The 19,920-nt window shown below is 33.5% G+C and overlaps 1 protein-coding gene across 3 annotated transcripts in view; it reads left to right on the forward strand.

Annotated features, from left to right (window-relative positions):
• Positions 1 to 19,920, forward strand: part of TBC1D32 (TBC1 domain family member 32) — a 230,443-nt gene that overhangs the window by 165,484 nt on the left and 45,039 nt on the right. For 2 of the 3 annotated variants that reach the window (XM_044249741.1, XM_044249731.1), the window contains exons 27-28: positions 8,280 to 8,405; positions 14,667 to 14,750. In XM_044249741.1, the coding sequence (XP_044105676.1) occupies positions 8,280 to 8,405; positions 14,667 to 14,750 (210 nt within the window). Of the gene's footprint in view, positions 1 to 8,279; positions 8,406 to 14,666; positions 14,751 to 15,886; positions 15,952 to 19,920 lie in introns of those variants that run through there. The other variant, XM_044249751.1, reaches the window with a different exon arrangement.

Raw genomic sequence — 19,920 nt, forward strand, 5'->3', positions numbered from 1 at the left:
ATATTTTTAGATGATATTATTCCTATAGGAGAAAACAGATCATTTTAAAGTTTATTATCTATGAGATATAACTATCTCACTATACTATCTTTCCCCTATAGCATGAAGTAGTTTTTCTTCCTTCAAATTAATAGGAAAAGGAAGGAGGATATTATACAAAACTGAAGTGAATTCTAGTTAAAACTTAATTTTCAGTTTGTACATTTTCAGCTCTGGGTGAATTTGATATAAAATATATGTTGAATCATTAAGCTCCAGTACTGATCAAATGTCCATGAGGACCATATTTTCTTCTCAGGTGAGAAACTTGAGTCTTAAGTTACTATTTTAAATCTACATTATTTGCATAGATTTGGTTCTTCATTAAGGAAAAAAATGCAAACTATTGGCAATGTTTAATAATATGTTTGGGGCTAGAAAAGGCTTTCTGATAGGTATTATATATAAATTCACTTTGAACATTTTGTAGTTGCAGACTACTGTTTATAAGATAATCATTGCACTGTATTTTGTTCGGTAGAAAGATACAAGTATTAATAGAGAAACTTTCTAAATTAGAGATGGAACTGAAGAACAAGAGTACCATGTTCTCTGTCTCTGGAGTTAGGCATCGTGCAGTGAATGAGCAGTTAAGTTTATGGGTTTTGTACTTACATTCTTACTGTACCAACATATTTTATCCTAGCTCTCAAAATATGCTGGTATTTTAAATAATTTGCATGAAATGATATTGAAATTTAGCTTTTTCAACTACAAATTCTGTAATTTTTTTTCCAATTTATTTATTTCCAGAAAAACATTATTCATTATTTTTTCACCACACCCAGTGCTCCATGCAAGCTGTGCCCTCTATAATACCCACCACCTGGTACCCCAACCTCCCACCCCCCCCGCCACTTCAAATCCCTCAGATTGTTTTTCAGAGTCCATAGTCTCTCATGGTTCACCTCCCCTTCCAATTTACCCAAATTCCCAGATTATGCTGAGTGAAATAAGTCAAGCAGAGAGAGTCAATTATCATATGGTTTCATTTATTTGTGGAGCATAACAAATAGCATGGAGGACAAGGGGTGTTAGAGAGGACAAATTCTGTAATTTTGTCATGGGGACAATGTTCTTGTTTTAACAAGACATGTTCTCATGAATCTATATTGATTTTGTTTAATAAATGTTTGTGTCCTTACTGGGTTTAATCCTTTATTCAGTGTTACTACTTCTTGCTGACACTTAATAAATAAATTTCTGTCTTAATAAATAATATCTGTCTAAAGACAGATAATTTCTGTCTTTAAGAAATTAAGTCCATGCCCATGTCCTTGATGAATTATTTTCCTGTCTTTTTAAATTTACAAATGGAATAACAATCCATTATGTAATCCTAATAGTATAGATCAAATTGGAATCCTACCTACGTAGAAGTAAACTTTTTAAGAGGAAAAAAGGAACAGATGAACCATAATAGCAACTACATTTTAATAAAAGAGTGAAAGTTATCCAATTAACAAGTTGAGTGAATTATTTCATTGTTAGTCTAATAAATTATGTAAGATTTAGGATTACCGTTTATTCTCCAGTCAACTGAGAACAGAATGCATAAGGAAAACTGTAAGAGTACTTTGAAAATAGTATGGCATTACATAAAATACAGTGTAACGTAATGATGGATATCATGTGTTCTGATTTTAAAAAGCTTTTTGAATTGTGTCTTGCTCCTATAGTCAGTCTATAAATATTTTTAGTGATGAATTCTGTCTTTTATCAACTGCTTATTTAGGCCTTTATGTAAGTCAGACATCTTCTTAATCTTCTTTCTTATTGTTTCTAACCTTTTAATTGAGATTTATTTTCTGCAGATAAAGGTAAATGACTTTTATTGACATCATTCTGTTAACGGAGGGGATTAGGAGTATGAGATTATGGTTTCTTTTCGGTGTAGTAAATCTTGAGCTGCATCTGTTGAGATACTTAGCTTACAAATCAGAATAAGTATTTACTTTTGAATAATAAAACTTATTTTCATGTACGTATAACTTCATGTTTGCAGCATATATATCTGTGGCAACCAGGGAAACAGATCACCTGCTAGTTTAAGTGCAGGTGATAGGGGAAAGTGAATTCCTCATTTCTTGAAAATGTGACTCATTTCTTTTATAGTAAATGATTATTACATATTTTTAAAAAGAAAAAGTGATATAACTTTCAGTGAGGGATAACATGTGTAAAATACAGATGCCATGTATTAAGAGCCCCTGTAGTTCAAATAAATTGAAAATGTGTAATGAATTTAGAAACTCCCAAATTTAGAGATGGACAGAGAACTAATATATAGAGAATTTGGGCATCTTTTTAGTTGCTTCTCAGAGAGCACTCCAAAGTCTTCCCTTATATATTATAATAAAAGTAAACTGAAATGACTATGTTAAAGTACATGAAAGAAGGTAAGCAGAAATACAAATGGAAAGCAAATATTACACAAATAAGGTTCAGGATAAGACAGAGGTAACTATATGAATTAAACCTGGGGATCCATTTCTAGTTAATGAAATCTTCCATTTATTTTGTTTCTTTTGCAGAATTTGTTGTGATATTCTGTGTAAAGTAGGCATTCACAATTGCATTTAGGAAAGAAGTACTGAAAGTTTTCAGTGTAAATAGTTTTTCTCTGCATTTATATTGAGCTTAAATTTTACTCCCTTTGAAACTGAGATTCCTTTTATATTGTCCATAATAATCTTATAATCAATATGACATTTCTTTGTAATGATCTTTTGAGAAAAAACTATACAGTATCCTCAAGTATGAAAAGAGTATAGTGCTCACCAAAACAAAGAATTTGAGAGTTTATATATGAAATATTGTTAGCTATGATTGGTGAACATGAAACTTGATGTTCTCTTCCCCCTTCTTTTCCCATTTTTCTTAATGGTTTTAAGGAATGAGTTTAAGATAGATTTTTTACTTTCTCTTCCAACTTTGCATTGTTTGTAAATCATAGTGGTCTGAAGGAGCAAAGAGAAGAAGTACATATACTCACTAGACACACCAAACCACTTTTGGGAAAACAAAACAGTACTTGACCATGGTAACTTCATAACTAGATGTATAATTAATACACTGAACCTAAATTATGATATGGTACTTTCTCTAAAAATTATATTGTAGGGTAGTAATTACATAAAAACAGCTGATATAAGAAATGTAAGTTAAGAAAGAAATTGTGTTCAGTGTTTAGAATATAAAACTGGATTCTTCTTGGTGAAATAGATCAACTGTTTTCTCATTTAACCCTAAGAAGTGAGTATTCATTTCATTACAGGACACTGGATTGAACCCATAAAGGAGCTAGAACCTCATAAGAAGATAAAACAATGAGGATTTAAAAAATTTATACTTTAAAACACCTTACTATAAAATTGTGACAAGGGTTCTTAAAATGAATCATTTTATACATGTCTATACTTTTAATTAAAGTTTATTGAGTTCTTATACAGACTTTATACCGAATTAGGAACTATAATTGTTCTTATTTTAGTGACAGTAATATGCTTAGAAGCTTTTAGTCACTGTCACTTTCAATTATACCCTACATTTACATACACATATGTATATATAATCAGTTTTTATATCAACAGAATACATCTATTTTAAAAAGAGTTTGAATGTTGACATGTCTGTGTACACATCAGCACCACCATAATCAAATATTTAACACATTCATGATTCCACAAAATTTCTTTTTTTCCTTTGCAGTCATCTGTTCTCTATTCCCAGCCTCAGGTGATTACTGATTTTTTTTCCTCCACTGCTATAGATTAGGATTTCTCAACTTCAACACTATTAATATTTTGGGCTAGGTAATTGCTTGTTGCCAGAGGGTGTTGTTCTGTGCCTTGTAGGATTTTTAGTAGCATCCCTGGTCTCCACCCTCTAGATGCTAGTAGAACTCTCTCTGTACTCCCCACTCCTAGGTATGACAAGCAGAAATGTCTGTAAAGACTGCCGAACTAACTCCTGGAGAGCAAAACATAGTTCCCTTGAGAACAGCTACCAAAGATTAGTTTTTCTTATATTTGCAGTTCATACAAATAGAATCATATAGGAAACTTTGTGCCTGGTTTCTTTCAGCATAATGGTTTTGAGATGCATCCAAGTTGGCACATGTACCATTTGCTATCTCTTTTTACCAAATGGGGTTCCAGTATCAATAAAGTGCAGTTTGGTTAAATTGTACCAAAACATTTGGTTCTGTTCATTTTTTTTTTAATACTTAAAGACTTAAAAAAAGCTGCTTTAACATATTTGCTAATCATATCACTCTAGTCCTTTCTGGATCTATTAGCTGATTTATCTACTGGTTGTGAGCCACATTTTTCCCTTCTCATGTTAGTGATTTCTTTATTGAATATCAGATGTCATTCATTTTACATTGTTGAATGGGGGATTTTGTTTTTCTTTAGTAATGGACGTGTTTTTGGAGTGCTGTCAAGTTATTCATGGCTCAGCTTGATCCTTCAGGGCTTTCATTTTCTGGTTATGGTGGTGTAGAGTTGCCTCTATTGTTAATTTAACTCTACTACTAAGGTGTTAGTTTTCTGGAACCTTTATGGACTACCTGGTAGTTAAAGGACTCTTCACTCTGGAACTTGGGCATCAGCTAGCACTAAGTGTATTCTGGGAATTGTTCATTTTACAAGCTCTGAACTGTTTTTTGCCCAGCCTTGTGGATTTTCATTCTTTATTTGCTTAGCTGATTATTTTGCAATCAGTTTGACAAGGACCTACATAGATTTCTGTAGTTCTTTGCTCTGCTCTTCCTTTTCAGTATTATGATCCCCAAATTTTAGCCTCATCCATCTCTGAAAATTGACTCTTTCTCTTCAACTCTGCAAGACCTCCATAGCACCATCCTCCTTCCTGCATAGTGATCTTGAAATTGCCTTCAAGAAAAAGGCCAGTTGTAAAGTTCACCACATTAGTTTTCCTTTTCTCAGGAAAGATAGTCCTGTGTACTGCCTGATGCCTAATGTTTGGAAACAGTTGTTATATTTTACTCAGTTTTCAGGTTGTTTACAGCAGGACAGCAAGGCTTCCTAGTATCTGCATTGTAGTCAGAAGCAAAACTCTGGGTTTTAATTCTTTTGTGTTATTATAAACATAGAAATTTTGGGAAAACATCAGATTCATATTTGCTTTACTCACACAGTTACTGCTTTATTGTATTCCTATAGTACCATTCCTGTGATTCCATTTCCTCTTGCCTCATTCTCTTTGTCCAAGGACCTTTGCTGGTCCAACACAATTGGCCTCTCTCTGAACTTACCCACTTATTCTTCACAAAGGTAGGAAGAATGCTTGGTGAGGTAGCTTGGGAGAAGGTTGGAAAATCTTGGATTAACCTACTTGTGTAGGCTGTACTTTCAAGTTAGCCTATCTTTAGGTTATGTTGGTGCCTTTTATTTAGCAGAGACCTTTAGTTGTCTATCATTGTCTGTGATTAAATGGGTTAGTTCTGTTTAGGGGAGACATTTGGAAGTCTGTGTGGCAGTGGATCCAAGTAATGGTGTCTACTTTAGCTGTTTCAGTACTAACAATTCTTGGACTCCATTCATCTTCTCCTGTCTACTACTCGGTCCCAGATTTGGAGGGGGAGATAAAGGAATCATTGTTCCCCTCAAATCTAAATATCCCAGATATACATATTTTTAAATTAGTATTATATCAGATCACTAAATATTTTTAAGTGTGAGGAATGCAAATTGAAAAGCTCACACTCTCATTGACTGGGAAATGTAACCATATATATATATATATATATATATATATATATATATATATATAAAGGCTACCAAATTGTCTCTAGGAGTCTTTGTAGTCACTCTGTCTCTGGCTCAGCCTAAATTCTAATTTTGAGTTGAATTGGACCCTTGAGCTCCTCCACCAGCTGGTAGATTCACATGCATATCACATCTGCTGCTTTAGTACTATTTACAATTGTGGAGCCTTGTGCTCTTTTTCTTAGGATGAGATGATGAAAAAGCAAAACAGAATAGCAAATGTGGAAGGAATAGGAGGGCAAGAGGAGGGGGTAGGGCAGGAGGGAAGAGGGGATGGATAATACAGGATTTCTTCAATAGCAGGTAATTTACAAAAGAACTACATGGGCATCTTCTACTTGAAGGAGGTAGTAGTAGTTATAAAAGGTTATACATGGATAGAAAAGATGATATAGAGGAGGAAGCAGATGAAAAACGCATTCGTCTTTGCAATCATATGCCACTAGTGATTCTTATTAGGCTGTAGGTAGTTTGTTCTTAGAAAATAAGTAATGTAGATATTCTAAATAGAAACTATAAAAAATTACTTTAATGCTGTTGAATTAAGTCTTTTACTTAATTCATATTAAGGTGCATTTAACATTATAACTTTGTTATTAATAACATAATTTTCAACAAAATTATCAGCTTTGGTATTTCTTGGGTTTAGGTTAAAGGTTTTGAGAGTTTTTATTAAAAAGAAGAATTTTCTCCTTTGACTTAATAACGTTAATTTTTCTCTAGTTATTGCTTCTGATTGAAGCTATTTATGAAATGTTACAGGATCACTTGATCTTAATATTCAAAGAGAATAGATTAGAACTGAATATCTGAATTACACATTCTTTCAATAACACAATTCGTTCTGGGTCATATGTATACTTGCTTGAGTATGCATATGTTTGAATATATTTATTTGTATACTCGTGTTTGTATAAAAGACTATGTAGCTTTGATGAGAGGTGGCTATTTTTCTTTCTGACCTACATGTCAAATAGGGACATATTTAAATAAATTATGATATATATACTTAAACATATTATTTTAGATATCATAACCATGAGGACTGTGTGATTGAAACTCTCTCCTAATATTACATTGACCACTCTTATCTTCCTGGTAGGATTCATCAGCTGAAAGAGAGGTTTGGCAGATATATTCTGTAGTGTTAGTGTTCCCAGACATATCACTGGGCAGGGGCATCAGGACTTTGATTCTTTATTTTATTTTAATTAATGTATTTTTTAAAAGATTATTTATTTATTTATTTGTCAGAGAGAGTGCGTACAGGCAGACAGAGTGGCAGGCAGAGGCAGAGGGAGAAGCAGGCTCCCCACTGAGCAAGGAGCCCGATGTGGGACTCCATGCTAAGACGCTGGGATCATGACCTGAGCCGAAGGCAGGCGCTTAACCAACCGAGCCACCCAGATGTCCCTGACCCTTTATTTTAAAAAGGCTCTTTTTCCTTTTTGATTCTAAAATCTCTTTCAAGGAAAGTGTTTAAAGGTATGAGTTTATGTGACTACCTATACCTGTATGCTTCTATATCCCTTTTTAAAGGACACCTGCATCCTTTTTAATATATTATTTATAGATATTTTCTAATATAAAATTTCATGGGAATGATATTAAAATGGAAGATGGAAAAATCTCATGGGAATAAAATTAAAGTTAAAGTGGAAAAATAAAATTAGATGGAAGTTGCTGTGTATTCTCTAAATTGCTTAGAAAGAAGTTACATTTTATTCTATTTTTTAATTATTTTTTTTAAAGATTTTATTTATTTATTTGAGAGACAGAGATGCCAAGTAGGCTGAGAGGCAGGCAGAGAGAGAGAGAGGAGGAAGCAGGCTCCCTGCTGAGCAGAGAACCCAACGTGGGGCTTGATCCCAGGACCCCGGGATCATGACCCGAGCCGAAGGCAGAGGCTTTAACCCACTGAGCCACCCAGGCACCCCAAGAAGTTACATTTTAGCCATAGATACTCTTTCAGCACCACTCATTTTTCGTATAATTTTTACAAGAAGTGGAATTAAATAATTGACTAGAAATTTTCTGTACTTGTGTTTTCTTTTTGGTTTAAAGAAGTGAATAAAATTGTGTCTGAATATGCATAAGAGTATAATTCATGTCAGTCTATATAGTGAAATGTTACATTTATCACATCTGTTATTTGATGTCTGTTACTTCAGATATCAGTAATGAATCATGTTCGTATGAGAAGAGCATTCAAGAATTATAGTTATAAGTCAATTCATTTTGTGAGCTTTTAATGAATTCATTTTATAGGCTTTTTATAAGTATAATTGATGGCATAAGATGTAATTATAGAAAAATGTATTTTCTTTTGAAAGCCAAATACTATTTCTAGAATTTGTAATTGTTTACATATTTAACATTAATACTTATTTTTCAGTGTTTCTAGCATCTCATTATAATAATATAACATGCCATGTTTCTTATTAGACAATGATCTTGGCAAACTTCTGTTATGCTTCAAAATGTCTGATAAACAAACTGAGTGGATAGAAAACTGCCGAAGACAGTTCTGCAAAATGATGAAGGCCAAACCTGATATAATCAGTGGAAGTAGTAAGTATGTTGTTTAATTTTGGGGGTATTTTTGTTATGAAAATTGTATTAATGAAAGCTGTATTTCCTAAAGATCAGTGTTGACATGTCTAGAGTACATAATACTGATCCCAGAAGTCCATTGACTTCTGAGAAACTTATGATCCTAGAAAACAAAAATTACAATCTAAGATGCAGGAAAGTGGGGGGCCAGAGACAAGGCAAAAAAGAGGCCCACTGACTTTCACCCCTTAATGACAATAAAATTTTAGGCAGCATAAAAACTGTCAAAAAAATACGAAATCTGAGAAACTACTAACCTTTTTTTTAAATCAGTTGGAAGACTGATCTACCTTAACTAGGTATTTGCTCGGTTTCACCAGCTTTCACTTGAATATACCATACTGCTATATTTTTGGAAACTTTATAGACTTTTTAATTGACACATATTTTGAAACTCTGCCACATCTAGCCGAGTAAACTTAGTCACTCCTAAGGAAACTGAAATTTTATTTTGGAGGAATAGCTTTGTTTCCTAAACTAGCAAATAAATTATTTTATATTCAAGTATTTACATGTGCATTTGTTTTCTAAAAATTATCATTTACAAATTAGCATTATTTTGAATAAAGATCAAAGAAAAAGGTTCTAATGGAAACATAAGGTAGATTTTTTGGAAAACTAAAATTGTCAACTTCATTAGCCATGCTTAATAGTTTTCATATTTATATCATTTGTTATAAAATGAGGGGTTTGAAGTGGCGGGGGGGTGGGAGGTTGGGGTACCAGGTGGTGGGTATTATAGAGGGCACAGCTTGCATGGAGCACTGGGTGTGGTGAAAAAATAATGAATACTGTTTTTCTGAAAATAAATAAATTGGGAAAAAAAAAAAAAAAAAAAGAGTATATCCAGGGGCGCCTGGGTGGCGCTTAGTGGGTTAAAGCCTCTGTTTTCAGCTCGGGTTGTGATTTCCTCTGCTCAGCAGGGAGCCTGCTTCCTCCTCTTTCTCTGTATGCCTCTCTGACTACTTGTGATCTCTGTCTGTTAAATAAATAAAATCTTAAAAAAAAAAAAAATTAAAAGTCGGAAATAAAAATGTTTATATTTTGTTGTTGGAGAAATTATATTTTCTGAGACTAGTGATATAATCTATGGGCAGCTCAGAGATGAATTCCCTAGATTTTTTTTTTGCCTCCTATATTCTAGAATGAGTGATTAAGAATGCCATTAGATGCAGGATAAAAAGGTGGGGGTCAATAAATGCCTACTCTCTCTAGCAAAAGGACCAGGAAAGGGGTAGCTATCAAGACACATTTTTGTAGGAAGTAACCACTTTAATCCAGCCAGACACCACAGAAAATCCTGCTAGCAAGACTTGGGCATAGCCTGGACTTCCCTCCTTACTTGTCAGTAATGGTACACCCTTGCTGCTCCTTGCTAGGATTATAGCAGAGGAGACTTAGAAAGTTGAGGAGTTTCATTATCGCTCAGTGTTAACAGGCCCAAACTTCCACCTTTCCCTCCACCCATGTATTTGTCTTGCACCTGCAACAAATTTAAAATTAGAAAGTAATCAGCAAAGAAATAAAATCCAAAAGGAAATTTTAGAAGTGAAAATACTATCACCAAAATAAAAAGCTAAATGGATTGGTCCAACAATAAAATGGATAGAGGGAAGAATTGGTGACTTGAAGATATCAGCAGAGAGGAAATAGACTGAAAAACAAAACAAAACAAAAATTAATAGAGCTGCAGAGACCTGTGGAACCATAACAAAAGGTCTAACATTTGTGTCATTGGAGACCTGGAAAGAGGTTAGGACTATAAATGTCTTTGAAGAAACATAGCTTAAAATTTTCCAAATTTATCAAGAAACCTAAATCTAAATCTATGGATTCAAGAACCACAAACAGGGTAAGCCCAAAGAAATCCACACCAAGATGAAATATAGTCAAACTTCTAAAAACTAAAGACAAAAAAATCTTGAAAGCAGAAGAGAAACATCATACCTACAGGGGGAAATCAGTATCATTGGCCATGGACTTCTCACCAGAAAAGACGGAGGACAGAGGAAGTGGCATGACATTCATACGCTGAAAGAAAGAACTGTTGTTAACCTGAATTCTCTATGCATTGAAGATAGTCTTCAAGAACAGAAAATCAAGATATTCTCAGATGAATAATTTGTCAACTGCAGACCTATCCTAAATGAAGGGATACAGGAAGTTCTCTATCTCTGTACTATCCTCACAACTTCATGAGATTCTGTAATTATACAAAAGAAGTCTTCTTTAAAAATGTAAAGGAAAGTGAATGTAAACTACTTAAGATCATTGAGAAAAATAATCTGAAGATGCTCATAATAATTTGTATAAAAAGTGGATATGGTTGGGTGCAGTAAAATTGTAAACTGCCTGAAACCTATGAGCATAGTGTTAACTTCATGGGGTAGGGAGATGACGGCCGTGATTTACTTCTTGAATAAGCAAGTGTTCAAGGAACAACCTCTGGTGGTTACATGCAAGATGGATTGATTGGGAAAAAAATTGGGTCTCTAGTGTAATTATCTTATGATCTGATGATACGCTAAAATGATCAAAGATAAAGAATTAAAAAGGAATGAACCCAGGAGAAATTTTTCATGTTTACAAACACTGTGCTGTCTTAGTTTTGGAACCAGCTTTGTTGTGATAGCAGTGCCAAGGGAGAAAACAGTTATACCCAAGTATCCCTGAATAATCTGTCCTCAGTTTTTCCTCATTAGATAAACCCATGCCCCTTTGTAGTGTGTATGTGTGTACACACACACACATACACACGTCTTACACATTTTGTTTTTATAGTCTGTGTCATAGCCCCATGGAATAAGTATGTTTAAAAGAGGTGGCTTATAATCTAAAAGCCTTTCTAGAATTTCCAGGTCTATCATTTGAAATAAAAAGATCCACTTAAGATTTTAACAAAAAATATTTTAAAAAATTTTTTAAGAAAAATGTATTTTATAGTTTACTTTCTGGACAATAATATTAAAAAATAATTTGTGTTTAAGGTTAAGTGTTTCATGATATGAACTAATTTCCTTGAATTATAGATGATGAAATTTTCAGTGAATTGACAAGTGGTTAGTCATACTGAGATAAATAGCCACTCCAGGAATTATGCAAGTTCGGCTACACTTATGTGTGATTAGTTAGATGTGCCAATGAGATTTTAGCCACAGGTTCAACTACCATATATAGATCAGTTTTTGTTATTATTCTATGATTATAGCCTATCCCTCAAAATATTTGGAAGTTCATAGGGTTCCTGGGCAAAATGAATTTATTGGAATCAGTAGAAATCCAGGACCTTCTCCAGATTGTTTGGTGGTATAATTTTTGCCTAGGACAGTGTGGAAGTAGTTTGTCCAAAAGCCTCCAGTGTATGTATCTAATAGCATAATTTGGCATTTCAAGGTCAGTACTTGCCAGAAAATAGTGTGCTTTGCAAAGTCTGTGATTAGTCTGTTAACTCTTAAGTTTCAAATCATATTGTGTTTAGTTCCACAGATGTGATAGTTTTCCAAATTCACTGAAGTGTGTTTAGGTATCTGTCTGATGGCTAGACCTGATTCTGGGCATAGGATTCAAAGAATTGCTTAGCAGTATGCTGTGACCTTTCCCATTAACTTAGGTACTTTATTTCAGTGCATAGCATGTAGCAACCATATGGTTGTGCTAAAATGAAAATAATTATAATGTTAAATGGATATTTCCATTTAAAGTAAACTTTTTATATAACCTTTGTTACTAATGTTTATCTCACATTTTAGTCATATTTAATTCAGAATGATTTTCTAAAAATCATTGAGATGTTCTTAAATTGTGATCTCAGAAGACTATATATTTTTTATTTAAATTCACTTAATTAACATATACTGTATTATTTCAAGGGTACAGGTCTGTAATTCACAAGTCTTATATAATACCCAGTGCTCATCGTAACATATACCCTCCCCAGTGTCCATCATCCCATTATTCTATCTCCTCATTCCTGCCCCCCTGCCAGCAACCCTCAAGTTTGTTTCCTAAAATTAAGTCTCTTATGTTCTGTCTCCCTTTCCGGTTTCATCTTGTTTCATTTCTTTCTCTCTGTATTAAATGATTTATAAACAAACCCATGGAGGTTGAAAGCTCTCACCTAAGGGCTATTTATGTATAGATTCGTGGATTAGAAAGATTTTTCTGTGAGTGAGAGAATTTATCCCTATGTATGTGAAGATAGAAGAGTTAAACAACTCTAAGTTTAAATAATTGACAATACTGGTGCCCTTTCTGACCCTCCACTACTATATTCTTATTCCTTTTAATACTTATTTTAATTTGAAGTCAGAATATGAATAGAGTTCAGTAATTAATTTTTTTTTTATCTTAACCCATTAAAATACTGTGGTATGGGACACCTGGGTGGCTCAGTTGTTTAAGCGGATGCCTTCAGCTCGGATCGTGATCCCAGCATCTTAGGATCGAGTCCCACATCAGGCTCCTTGCTCGGCAGGGAGCCTGCTTCTCCCTCTGCCTCTGCTGCCACCCTGCCTGCCTGTGCTCGCTCTCTCTCTCTCTCTCTCTCTGGCAAATAAATAAAATCTTTGAAAAAAAAAATACTGTGGTAGGTAGCTTGTCAGAGCTACAATTGTTGGAAAGCACATGTTATTCCTGTTTGATTTTACATTTTTTATATGTTCAACACTAATTTTCTTTATGACTTATGTGCTTAAAATGCACTTGGATATGAAAAAAGGGTCCATTTATTTAATATAGTTATTGTAGATTATATTATATATATTATATGTATAATATATATAATTTACATATATTATATTATATAGATTACATGTATATTATATATAATACATGTTATGCATAACATGTATTATGCATAATATGTATTATATATAATATATAGTTAATATAGATCAGTCAATAAAATATATAAAATATATATTCTGCATATGCATATCATTTACTTCATAGATACATTTCTTTATAGAAAACAATTCTGGATACTATATATACTATATACTACAGTATATAGTATAATATACTATATACTATATTAAGTATAATTCAACTTATATACATTTTGAGAGTAATACAACTGATTATATACATTTTGAGAGTAACATATGCAAATATATTTTTACATATTTGATATATATATATACACACACATTTGAGAGTAATATATGCAAATATATACAACTGATTATGTACATTTTGAGAGTAATATATGCAGTCATAGTGGCATCATCTATATGGCATCAGGCCAGTCCAGGAAAGAATCATTTGTCCCTTCTAAACAAGATAGAGAAAATCTTACTTTTTTTTTTTTTTTGACACAGTTCTTTATTGTTTCACTGATAGATAGGCATCTTTTCCAGCTTTTTTTTTTTAATTAAAATTTGAACTCTATTTTTTAGAGCAATTTCAGATTTTGCATAATTGAGCAGAAAGTACACAGAGTTCCCATATATGTTCTATGCTTTACACATGCACAAGCTCCCCCACTATAAATATCTCACATTAGGTGATACACTTGTTACAATCAATGAACCTACATTGACACATCATTATCATCCAAAGTCCATAGTTTACATTAGGGTTCACTCTTGGTGTTTACACATTCTATCAGTATTGACAAAAGTATAATGGATAAATTTATCCACCATTGTTGTGTCATAGAAAAGAGTGTCACTGCCCTAAAAATCATGTGTTCTGCCTTTGCATCTTTCCCTCCACCCAACTACTGACATGTTTACTTATGATCCAGTTGCTTCAAACAGATACAAAGTTGCAAAGTGTATAAAACCTATCATACTGTCCTGGTCTTGAAAGGGAAGGGAGTTGTTATGCTTTGATTGTGGTCTTGGAGTTAAGAAAATTTTTTTCTGTATGTGTGAATAATGATGATAAGATATTATAGCCTAATTAGTGATGATTTTCTTTCTGTATCAAAATCATTTAGCAAATTCTGAAGTAATCCTTAGAGAATCTAAAGATAACAGATGATTCTTTTCCAGTTTTACATTGAATAGGTTCTCAGTGAAGCAATTAAAATTTAATTTACATGAGAAACATTGTTATGAATATTAAAGTGGTATGTGTTTTGAATTGGACCCCCTTAAGAGTGTAACTGTGAAGAAGTTCAGATGACTTTTATCTACTAGTCTGTGACTTTAGAGATACATTATCATGTATTATTCTTGACCTTTAATATCCTAATTTTTCTCTTGTTTATTACAGCTTTACTGGAATTGCTTGAAAAATTTGTGCTTCATCTCTCCGAAAACCTCTCTGAATGCTACTTCCCCTCAGTGGAATATACAGGTATGTTTTGAGCATCTTGAATTTTGAAAAACAATTATCTAAAAAATAATATTTCATAGAGCTGTCTAATTAGGTTAAAAATATGCACAAGGTTTCTCATCTTAAAAATTTCTCACTTTGTGCTTTGTACAGTGTGAATATCTTTCGATACCTTTTGTGCAAATAGTTGGGTTTTCTTGTAACCTCCTAAATCCTTTTGACCTCTTTTTTTCCTGCTACCCATCAAAAGTTGTTTTTCATTAAGGCAGTGTCTTCCTCTCTTTTGATTCTATCTATTATCCTCTAGGATCTTGTTTGTTTGTACTATTTTACCTACCTCATATATTGATAACTTCAAAATTCACATCTTCTATTCATAGATATACTATAAGCTTCACTGCTTAATAGGTAAACATCACCTGGATGTGCTACAGAAACCCTCAAACTGGAAATGTCCAGCAGGGCCCTCACCTCATCATACCTTATTAACATATAACCTTTTTCTACATTATCTGTTTTGGTGGGCAATACAGTCATCTACTGTCCATCTAAACTGGAAACTGAAAAATGACCTAAGTCCATATTCTCAATTACCAAACTATGTTAATTCTGTGTTCTTAATAGATCTCAAATTTATCTACTTAATTGATCTCTTCTTTGTTCAGGCCACCATTCCTTCTTTTTTTTTTTTTTAAAGATTTTATTTATTTATTTGACAGACAGAGATCACAAGTAGTCAGAGAGGCAGGCAGAGAGAGAGGGGGAAGCGGGCTCCCTGCTGAGCAGAGAGCCCAATGTGGGGCTCGATCCCAGGACCCTGGGATCATGACCTGAGCTGAAGGCAGAGGCTTTAACCCACTGAGCCACCCAGGCACCCCCCACCATTACTTCTTGCCTAGGGTATTACAACAGCCTCTTTTCCTGGTGTTGCTGATTAGAATCTGATTTCTTTTCAAAAGTATTCTTTATGCTGCTCTCAAAGTGATCTTTGAAGTACAAATGTGACCTACTCATTCCTTTACCCCTTGGAAGATCCACATGAACCACTGCATAAAATCTAAACTTCTTTCCATGATACCCAAAGCTTTACATTTTTTTCCCTTTTCTTTCTCTCTGGCATAGTGTCTTTCTCTCCATGCCTTCTGTTTATTTTTCAGGAACACTAAACTATTAGCAGGACTGCCAGCTTTTCCCTTCCCCCACCCAAAGACACATTCATTTATGAAATGCATATAGAATTTTTATAAGCATTTAGACACAGCAATAAACAAAAGAGGGAAAAGATCTTGCCTTCTTGTGGGAAGACAGACAATCTTTAGTAGATCAAATAGTATGGTGGCGAATGAGAAATGCCAAGCAGGAAAGAGGGTTGGGAGTGCTAGCTTGGGATGGGGGTTACATTATTAAATCGTGTTCAGACTAGCAGAGTTGGGAGAAAGATATGTAGATGTTTTCAGGAGAGGAAATTCCAGCTGTTGACCAGGAAAGAGACAAGTATGGCTGAACATGAGTATGCGAGAAGCATTGTCAGTATTGAAGTCAGAGAGGGAAGGATGATAAGAGGGTTTTTGAAAGTCACCGCAGGGTCTTGAACATAGCCACACAGGCTCTGATTTACATTTTTACAAGAAGGTTGCTGTGGCAGCTATGATGAGCAAAGATTGAAGGGAAGAAGAGGGCTAAGGCAGGGAGATGAAGTAGGAAGCTATTAAGATCCACATGAAAAGTGGTAATGGTTTGGATGTGGATGTCAGTGGGAGATAGTATTTGGATTCTGGGTATATTTTGATGATCGAGCCAACAGAATTGAGTGACAGATTGACAATGGCATGTGAGAGAAAGAGGGAATCAAAGAAGACTCCAAGTTATTGATCCAAGCCACTGGAAGGATTAAATTATCATACACTGAGATGAAGAAGAATGGGGGAAAAAATAAGTTGGAGAGAGGAAGTGAAGAGCTTGCTTTTATGTTATGTTTTAGATACTTGTTATATATTTAAATGAATATATTTTTTATACATTGGATATTTGAATCTGAAATTTAGGGGAAAGGTGTTGGCTGGAAATATACATTGCTAAATCATCAGCTTAGTATATAAAGCCAATATGCATCTCTGTCATGTCTTTCTCATATTCTGACTTAATGTCTAATTCTTCATGTGACAGTAAACTCTTGTAGCATAGTTTTTATGTCTTATTTGTCACATCCTCTGCAACTAGAATGACAGTGTTAAGAAATATTTGACAAATAAAAGAAAGAAGAGCTAAAAGAATGAAGGAGGGAGGGCTTTATAAACAGTGCCAATCAGTTTGTCTTAATTCTAACAGGCAATAGATTAAACCCTCTGAGATTTCTGAGCAGAAGCTTTACTTGACTCATCTGTACTTTAGGAAGATTATTTTAGTGACTGTGTAAAGGATGAACTAGAGTGCAGAACTGAAATCTGCCAGAGGTGAATCTCCAGACATGAGGGTCAGTAAAGTAGAGAAGTAGCAGAGACTTATGAAAATAATCAAGGGATATTGTTCCTCTTCTTTATAAGGGTAATATGACTTCTCTGTTTGCTGAAGAAATCCTCATTTAAATATTTATTCAAGTTAGACACTATACATCATATTTCCTTAAAAAGAAAAATATATGTTTCCAGTCTGGCCCAGCCTATCCTTCTGGTCCTATTACTCAAAGGCCCCCTTTGCATTCATGCCACTGAAACTTTCTCCTCCTGTTCCTTGTAGATGAGCTTTTCTTCCCCCCTATGATAATGTAAAACTTAACTGTAAAGTTGCAGCTAAAATGATCACTTCCCTCTTACTCCGAAGTAGATGTTCCTCTTCTCTGCTCATTATATTCACTTTAAACTACCATTTTGATATTTATTATATTGTATGTGGCTAGTTCAAATTATTCCATTAGGTCTCAAACTCCTTTGTACCTTCAGTATAGTATTTGATATATCTTTATTGAATTAAATATATAAACTGTAACATCAGCATCTGTATTCACACCAATACATTTGTGTAATAATTCTAAATATATTGATATTTATAAATACACATAGGAACATATACCTAATTATTTAACATCCCCTTTAATGCAAATTTGGCAAAGGGATAAAAGAGAACTTACGAAAATTAGAACAAAGAAATGAGAAGAAAATGTAAGGTAGCATTAAATAGGGATTAAGGTAGGTGAAGGCAATTGATACCTATTGAGTACCTCTTGTGAGTTAAATAGTGTGCCGAAGTACATAATGTGTATTATATTATTCAATCCTATAACTGCTCTTTGCAGTAGGCATAATCATCACTTTTAAAATCAAGAGACTGATTTTCAGAGGAAAGAAAACAGAGATTGTGAGGAGAGTTTTGAAGAAAAACATTTGTTAAGAAAATTATAACTTTATGAATAAACCTGAAAATGCATATGAAGAGATACAGGGATTAATGGTCAAATCTATGAGTATGAAAGGAAATAAGAAGTGATAATTATGGAGATTTGCATGGCCAGAGGGGTATCTCCCTAGTCTTCACTATTATCTCCAATTTCTATAGCTCTCCTTGGCACATTGTTATGTTGTATCATATTTTCTGTAGATAATCTGGAATTAACATTACGTTGTATACATAATCTAAATATTCAACAAGTCTAATTGCTCAGTGTGTTTATATTCAGTGCCCTTTGTAGAATTTCTAAATTATGATGTGGGAGATCTCAGATGTTGGCTTTTTTGAATGTATTATCTAGGCAGATAAACCCTAAATGTGAATTTAAATTCATTAAAGGCTCTAACTGAATAGCTCTCCACTGGAATTTTAGAGTACAGCCAAAAATAAAGTCACTTCCTGTTTGATTGTATAATATATGTTATTATGATATGGTAAACTTGTTGTTAATATCATTTTCTTCCCATGGCTTTAGATATCCTCACCCTTCACCCCTTTTTCTGGGGGGGGGGCTGGTGAAACAATGATTTCCTATTGTAAAATTTCCCTGTATTTACTTTAAATAAATAAAAACCATGTTTTGATATAAAAAAGAAAATGCTGGATGGATATATTCAATATTTTTTCATGTATCTTGAAATGAGAAATTGATTGTCTTTTTAAAAATGACAGCTTGCTTAAACCCTAAGGTAGCTGAAATTAGAATAACACAATCATCCATCTGTTGTTAGTTCCCTCAGGATTCCAGTCTATTATAAAATTTGCAGATCTGGAAAAATCAAATTAGTTTAGCTGTTTATCCCCTTAAAGAAAGAGGAGTGAACAAAGTTCTACACATTTGCAGTTTGTAAATCTATACAAGTAGCTTTCCAAGTCTTAACCAATATTAATTTTTTGTTGGTTCACTTCCCTGGAACGAATTGGGGATATTTTTATCCTAATGTAATTGCTTCTTTAAATGATAAATGATTTCCTACCTTTAAAGGTAGGAAATATTTTTAATGTTTTATCTTTATGTTGCTAATCAAACAGTTGAAAAGAAATCAGAAAATTTTGTATTGTTTCACCTTTTGATTATTAAAATACTTTTTGAACTTAATATATAGTGTCAAAAATCTTTTATACTTTTTTTGGATATTTAGCAAATATGCTCTTTGCCACCTTCCATTTATGGAGCATGTTTGTGAATATGCTTAATAATAGCAAGGAAGTAAATAATATGAATTAATTACGATATCCTCAAGTAGAGGAAATATTGCATCCACCTAAAATGATGAATTAAAGAAATTGTAACAACTAGTAAAATAAAATAAAACTGACATTTTTCAGCTGGCTTCTTTATTTTCAGGCAGTGTGCCTTTAAGTATAGTATTTGTACTGGGTTGTTGTCAAATGAGGGCTTTTATTTCAAGTGTCATAGGTGTTTAGTGGAAAGAGCAACCAGTGTTGACTAGTACCATTGTGAAAGACAAGAGGGAGAAGCAATACTCAGCAGAGGAGTGGTGCTAGTATGGCTAAAACAAAAAGTAGGAGAGGAGGAGTCTTGCAGGAAAGGGCAATAACAAAGACATGGAAAGAAATCCTTTTTTCTAAATAATGCTGACTATACCAATTAGGGGCTGACTCTCTTACAGTAACTTGGCCACAAGAAATTGAATTTTATGTCCATATGAGTTCAATAAAATGGATAGTTATATCCCTGTGTTTAAAGAGAAGCAACAGAATCTGCCAACCAACTCTGGGAAAG

This window comes from Neovison vison, chromosome 1 (assembly GCF_020171115.1).
Source record: "Neovison vison isolate M4711 chromosome 1, ASM_NN_V1, whole genome shotgun sequence".
Lineage (NCBI taxonomy): Eukaryota > Metazoa > Chordata > Mammalia > Carnivora > Mustelidae > Neogale > Neogale vison.